General features: G+C 43.5%; 2 protein-coding genes and 1 non-coding gene across 3 annotated transcripts; 1 reads left to right on the forward strand and 2 right to left on the reverse strand.

Moving 5' to 3' along the window:
* Positions 1-2,298: 2,298 nt before the first annotated feature.
* LOC150036611 (uncharacterized) lies at positions 2,299-2,769 on the reverse strand. Its single transcript, XM_090313189.1, has one exon. It carries the CDS (start codon positions 2,767-2,769, stop codon positions 2,299-2,301), a length of 471 nt encoding a protein of 156 aa, XP_090169315.1.
* Positions 2,770-5,177: 2,408 nt separating this feature from the next.
* On the reverse strand, positions 5,178-6,011 carry LOC120076153 (uncharacterized). Its single transcript, XM_039029924.2, has one exon. It carries the CDS (start codon positions 6,009-6,011, stop codon positions 5,178-5,180), a length of 834 nt encoding a protein of 277 aa, XP_038885852.2.
* A 941-nt stretch (positions 6,012-6,952) lies between these two features.
* On the forward strand, positions 6,953-7,056 carry LOC120076953 (small nucleolar RNA R71). The gene has a single exon (XR_005481698.1). It is a non-coding gene; the product is annotated as a small nucleolar RNA R71 (small nucleolar RNA).
* The last annotated feature ends 396 nt before the right edge of the window (positions 7,057-7,452 follow it).

A 7,452-nucleotide genomic window follows, 5' to 3' on the forward strand; every position in this document is an offset into this window, starting at 1 on the left:
GTCTTGATGGCTTTGATCAGATCCCTTATAATTCTTCCGATTTCCAGAGGGATGCACTGTATAACGCAATAAGTAGCCAGGACGCATTCCTTTGATAATGTCTCATCATGCGTTGTAGGCATAATGCTCCGTTTGATCAAGTAATACCACAGATTCGCGTCTGGAGTTAAATTCCTCGAAGCCAACATTTTTGCTCCATTTCTCGATGTTTGCCATTTGCTTCCAGGCTTGGCTACTGTTCTTAATGCATCTTCTAATTGATTTGACGTAGACTGCTCCAAGATGCGATTTCCTTCCGCGTTTGGGTTACTGTCAATGTTGAACACTTTGTTTATTCTATCAGTTGAGAAGCGCACTAACACCCCATCAACAAAAGCTGTGTTTTTCTCCATATCGAACTCACTATTGTAGAACATGCGGACGAGGTTGGGTCAGATACGGGTGTGCCCAACGCAGAATTGATTCCATCCCAATGCGTTTATTGTCTAAATTATGTAAATCGGCAGTGGGTAGCATTCGGGGAAGAAACCCTTCTCTACGAGTATGTCATTAAACTAACGTTTTCTTCTCGAAGTCTTTTTAGGTAACGCGTCGGTTACCTTGCGTATTCCCGCCGCATACTCTTTTTCTTCCATTGCCAGTTCTCTCAGTTCATTCTCCAATTCCCTTTGGAGTTCAGTCTTCATTCGCCCTTGCCTTGCGTGCTAGTAATTTTCCAATTCTTGCTCTAATGCATCGTGCCTTGAGCTGTTTTCATGCGTTGCACCTTCAGGTCCAGATACAGAATGCTCATCTTCTTCTTCCTCCAATATAAATCTTCTTTTTCTTGTTACTCTTTTTGATTTTAAAGGCCCTTCATTCACGTCGGATGAGCGTGGTTGAGACGTGTCAAGGTCAATTCTCCCTTCTCTGTTTTCTTCTTCCCTTTCTTCTTCTTCCTCTAGTACCTCTTCAAGCATCATCGCATAACGCTCCATTTCGTCTAACTCAAGTGATACGTTTGGTGGGTCTGAACCCATCACCTGTTCTTCCTCTTGGCTTTGATTGAGGGATGCTAAGATCGCACCAAAGACCTCTTGCTCGTCGAGTCGAGCCAGCTCTGCCAACTCTTCAAGATTGTGCTCTGATGCAGGACTGTCAGAAGGTGGTATGGGTGGAGTGAATGGAGGGGTGCCCACTGGGGTGTGAGGCATCCCAAGGGAAGATATGAGGATGGGTGAAGGAGGTGGTTGGCTCGATGCGTCCAATTCCACGGGATAGATGGTGACCAAGGGTTCGATAGAAAGTGGAGGTGGTGGACGCACTGCTGGTGACGGTGCGTTATGAGCATAGGCTGGGAGTGGATTGTGAGTTGTACCCATCATAGTGATGTTAGGGATAATTGGTGGTGTGGCAGGCTTGGTGTAGGGTTTGGATGCGGCCGTAGATGACGGACGCGTCTTTGGTTTTGCAGGTGTCTTGGCCCTAGGCTTGAGGGCAGGGTCAAGGGGTTTTAGGTTTAGGTTGAGGGATTTTGGCCGGAAGAGTAACGGTGGTTTTGGAGGCTTTGGACGAGAGTTTCATGGTGGCTGAGGAAGGTTTCGAAGCGGAAGGTCACTGGGAAGAGGTAGCTCCGCCGTGTGTGGGTTTGGTTTGGGCGAGGGCTTTGTTGGTTTTCCTAGGGCTTGAGAGGGTGAAATTGACACAGAGGCATAGAAGTAAAAGCTTACCAGAGAGTCATTCCTAAAGCTAACGCTCTGATTCTGGCTATCTGAAGCAGACGACATGGTGGCCGGAGAAGCTTGAGCGATGGAAGCGAGGGAGACGGAGGGGTTTAGTTTTCCTTTTTTTTTTCTTTTTATTTCAGAGGGTTCGAGAGTGAAATGAAGAAGAAGAAGCATAAGAAGAACTTGAATCGTTGGCCCTTTTTATAGGAAGGGAAATGGTAGTAGCTGATGTCAGGCGCCGCCTGACGTCTGTAATAAATGTGAAGTTGAAAGGTCGTCTAGGTTATCTAAATACTCGAGTGTTTTTGTGTTCTCGAGACGCGTTCCTTTAACTAGGCCATGCGTTAGACTTGCGTCTAACGCGTTCGTTGTTCCAAATTCGATCATACACAACTTTTTAAAGAAAAACAAACAAGTTTCCAACTTTTGTAAAAGCAAAAACAAAGACAATCAATCTAAAAACATCCAAACAACTAAATCATTAAATTCAAACGCATCATAAAATACAAAATACAAAAAAAAAAAACAAGGGTGGACGAAGCATCCCTAGAATATATGGCGTTGCAAACGCAGGAACACTTCGACGTGGGCCTCAACTGGCTTCGCGTAGTGCAAGAGATGACTTCTGGCATTCCAGTCCATCTTCAAAGTAAGGCTTTACTCTTTGGTCGTTTAACTTGAATGCGTTGGTGCCATCTTCTTGTGTTCTTTCCACAATTCCATATGGGAAGATTGCTTTAATGATAAAAGGTCCTGACCACCTGGATTTTAGCTTTCCTGGAAACAAACACAGACATGAATTGAACAATAAAACCTTTTGGCCAACAACAAGTTCTTTCTTACTGATACGTTGATCATGCCAACGTTTTTTCTTTTCCTTGTACAGCTTGTTGTTTTCGTACGCGTTCAATCGCCATTCCTCGAGCTCGTTGAGCTGAAGTTTGCGTTGAACGTCCGCGGCATCTAAGTTCATGTTCAACTTCTTAACTGCCCAAAACGCCTTGTGCTCCAACTCTACAGGTAAATGACAGGCTTTTCCAAATACAAGAGAGTATGGAGCCATACCTATAAGAGTTTTATAAGCAGCCCTGTAGGCCTAGAGTGCCTCATTCAGCCTCTATGCCCAATCCTTCCGTATTGCATTGACGACTTTCTCCAAGGTGGACTTGATTTCTCGATTTGATACTTCCACTTGACCGTTTGTTTGTGGGTGGTAGGCAGTGGAAATATTTTGCCTAACATTATATTTTGCAAGTAATTTGGAAATGATGCGATTAATAAAGTGCGTACCTTCGTCGCTTATCAGGGCTTTCGGCATTCCATAACGTGTAAAGATATTTCTAGTAAGAAACTTAAATACAGTAGACGCATCATTCCTAGCACAGACCACTGCTTCTACCCATTTAGATACATAATCTACTGCAAGCAGGATGTACTGTTGGCCACAGGACAGGGGAAAAGGTCCCATAAAATCTATGCCTCAAACATCAAACAACTCAAATTCGAGAATATTGTTCAAGGGCATTGCATCCCTTGAAGAAATATTCCCGGTGCGTTGGCAAGGGTCATATTTTCAAACAAACTCCCGTGTGTCTTTAAAGAGGGTGGGCCAAAAGTATTCACTTTGAAGGACCTTCTCTGCGGTTCTTTGCCCACCAAAATGCCCTCCGTAGGGAGAGTCATGACACTCAGCTAAGATGCGTTGTGTTCCCACCTCCGGAACGCATCGATGCAGTATGGAGTCGGTTCATCCCAAAAATAAAACTTGCTATCATGAATTAACCGTTTGTTCTGCTGAGAGTTGAAGTTCTCAGGGAATTGCTTGGTGGATAAATAATTGACTATGTCCGCATACCAAGGTTCTCTGTCTTCAACTCTAAATAGACTTTCATCAGGAAATGCATCCTTGATTTCACTTTCTTGGGCTTGCATTTCTTGATTCTCTAGCCTGGACAGGTGGTCAGCCACCTGATTTTCTATTCCCTTTCTATCTTGGATATCGATATTAAACTCCTGTAGCAGCAGCACCCACCTTATCAACGTTGGCTTTGTGTTTTTTTTGCTCATCGGGAATTTTATGGCTGACTGGTTGGTGTATATGGTGGCTGATGCACCAACTAAGTAAGATCGAAACTTTTCAATACCAAACACTACAACCAACATTTCCTTTTCAGTAGTGGTATAGTGTTCCTAAGAGTCATTTAATGTTTTAGACGTGTAGGAGATGGGATGTATCAAGTTACCCTTCTTCTGCCTTAACATTGTTCCTACTGCCACTTCACTCGCGTCGCACATAAGAATAAAGCGCTGCATTCAGTCTAGTGCTATCAGTACTGAGGCTGTCGTCAATGCATACTTTAAAGTTTCAAACGCATCAATGCAGTCTTCATTAAAGTCATAGGGTTGGTTCGCCTCTAGTAATGCGCTCAGAGGTCGCACAATCTGAGAGAATCCTCTAATGAACCGTCTATAGAAGCCAACATTTCCTAGAAAACTTTGTAAAGTTTTAACATTTTCTTGTGGTGGAAGTTTTGAAATGACATCTATTTTGGCTTCATCTACTTCCAAGCCAGCCTTAGATACTTTGTGACCCAAGACAATTCCTTCAGTCACCATGAAGTGACATTTCTCCTAATTCAACACCAAGTTTGTCTCCTCGCATTGAGCGAGGACGGCCTCCAAATTATCTAGGCATGACTTGAATGAGTCTCCAAAGACTGAAAAATCGTCCATGAAGACTTCAACGGTCTTTTCTAGGAAGTTAGAGAATATGGCCATCATACATCATTGAAATGTCCCTGGTGCATTACACAGCCCAAAGGGCATGCGTCTGAATGCAAATGTTCCAAAGGGACAAGTAAACATAGTCTTCTCCTGATCTTCCGGATCTATCAGAATCTAGTTGTAACCAGAATAACCATCGAGAAAGCAAGAAAATTCTTTACCTGCAAGTCTGTCAAGCATTTGATCGATGAAAGAAAGGGGGAAGTGGTCATTCTTAGTTGCTGCGTTGAGCTTCCGATAATCTATACAGATGTGCCAGCCCGTGACAGTTCTCGAGGGTATGAGTTCATTGTTACTGTTGACTATCATGGTCGTTCCCCCTTTCTTGGGAACGCATTGGACTGGACTTACCCAACTACTGTCAGATATCGGATAAATAACTCCCGCATCCAACCATTTTAAAATCTCCTTCTTGACCACTTCTTTCATTATGGGCTTCAGCCTTCTTTGAGGCTCGATTGACCCCGACTTCCCTTCTTCCAGCCTAATCTTGTGCATGCAATAAGATGGACTTATCCCACGAATATCTGCAAACGTCTAGCCTATTTCACGTTTGTGCTTTTTCAACATCTGCAAGAGAGATTTCTCATTAGGCTCTGTAAGATTTGCGGAAATGATCATAGGTACAATGTTGTTGGTTCCAAGGAATGCATATTTTAAGTGTCCAGGTAACTGTTTCAACTCGAGTTATGGTGGTTCTTTAAGTGATAGACACGTTGGTTTTGTCCGCCGCTCACTCAGACTTGGCGGCTCTGATTCCTTCAAGCTCTCCTCCAATGCGAGGACCTCATATACATGAGTCTCTTCTTCAGGCAATTCAATGCTGTTTAGTTGACAATCTTCACTATCTAGGAACTTTAATGCGTTGAGCACATTAAACTTCACCTCTTTATTGTCCACGCGCATAGTTAATTCACCTTTATGCACGTTAATTAAAACTTTCCCGGTAGCTAAGAAAGGGCGTCCGAGGATAATTGGTACCTCCCTATTTGTTTCATAATCCAAGACAACAAAGTCTGCTGGGAATATGAGATTGTCAACCTTCACCAAAACATGTTCAATCTTCCCTTCTAGGTACTTAATTGTTCTGTCAGCGAGCTGAAGGGTGACAGAAGTAGGTTGTGCTTCACCAATCCCCAATTTCTTAAAAATTGAAAGTGGCATGAGATTAATGTTGGCTTCTAAATCGCACAACGCATGACCCACATCCAATCCTCCTATCAAATAAGGAACTGTGAAGCTCCCAGGGTTCTTCTGCTTCTTTGGTAGATTATTGCTTACTAACGCGTTACATTCCTGCATTAGTGCTATCACTTCCTTCTCACTGACTTTTCTCTTCTTCGTTAAAATTTCCTTCAGAAATTTTACATACGTTGGCATCTGCTCCAAAGCCTCTATAAGTGGAATGTTGATGTGCAACTGCTTTAGGAGCTCAAGAAAGCGCTTGAATTGATGTTCATCATTCTTCTTCATCAGACGCCTAGGGAATAGTGCGTTCAGCGGCACCTCAGGCTTTCCCATGTTAGACTAGATTCTAAATGGCTTGCAGTCTCGGGCGTTCTTTCTTCCTGATCCATTGAACGTGTAATGCGTTCTTTCAAAGGACTGCTGTTTCTTCGATTCATTCTTCTTTCTTCAAGAGCTCTTCCACTCCGCAATGTCACCACGTGACATTGCTCCTTCCCATTATTGTTCCCAAGTATTTTGGTATTGCTAAGTAGAACTCCATGCTGCCTGTATTTCAAATCGCTTGCTATCTGCCCTACCTGGATCTCCAGGTTTCTAATTGATGACGCTTGACTTTTCAACAACGCGTCGTTCTGGGCTATGTACTCCTTTAATAGGTTCTCAAGCGGAGATCCTGAGATCGATGCATGTCCTCCTCTATTGAAGGGTTGTTGATGTTGCCGATTCGTTTGTTGAAATGCAGGCGGCATCCATTCCTTTGTTGATGGTTCGCCCTTGGGTGGTGCTCCTGCTGATTTCCTTATGTCCAAGAAAAATTTGGATGGTTTCTCCATCCAGGGTTATATGTATTAGAGAATGGGTTGTTTTTTATGAAGCATACTGATTAAGGGTTTTGTGGACATTCAGCATAGGAGTGAGGATCTCCGCAGCCCACACAACTGACCGTCGGCTGCCCAAACACCTCTACCTGATTCATTTTCTGCTGATTTGATGCGTTTCTCAACATTATGTTCTGTAGAAGGCTGGTCATCATAGCCACTTGAGTAGAAAGTGTGGCTATTGCATTGGCATCAACAGAATTAACATTCTGAGATTTCCTTCTCCTGTCATTTCTTCCATCATATGTATCATCCACCCATTCCATATTGTGTTTAGCAATGCGGTCTAGTATCTCTTTAGCCTCAGTATAGGATTTGTCCATAAGTCCACCAGCTGCTGCTACGTCTGCTGCCATCTATGATGCTCTATTTAGTCCTCTTTGGATAGTCAGTGGTAGTCCATGGTTTGGGCAATTTTTGACTAAGCCCTTAAAACGCTCCCATGCGGTGCTTAAGGTCTCAGTATCTTCTTGTTCAAAGTTCATAATCTCTCGAAGCCTCCTCGCGTTGGTGGTAGGTGGGAAGTATTTTTGCATAAATTTTTCCACCAACTTCTCCTAGGTGGTGATTTCACCAGGCTCCAGTGAGCTCACCCATTGTTTTGCGTCATCACGCAAAGAATAGGGAAACAAGGACAACTTGATTGCCTCTGAGGTGATTCTAGGAATCACAAATGAATTACATGTTTCCAAGAAACGCTTCATATGGGTGTGAGGATCTTTACCACGACCACCCCAAATTGTCCAGCAGTCTGGAACATTTGGAGCATAATAGATTTCATTTCGAACCTGTTCCATCCTGGAGAGAAATCATACAGTACAGGGGACACGTATTCCCTCATGGGACGCGTGCTGCTATTCGCCATCAGGATCGGATTCTGTGCAGCATGAGCTAGT

The sequence above is a fragment of the Benincasa hispida genome, chromosome 4 (genome assembly GCF_027475165.1).
Source record: "Benincasa hispida cultivar pf3 chromosome 4, pf3_genome.v1.1, whole genome shotgun sequence".
Lineage (NCBI taxonomy): Eukaryota > Viridiplantae > Streptophyta > Magnoliopsida > Cucurbitales > Cucurbitaceae > Benincasa > Benincasa hispida.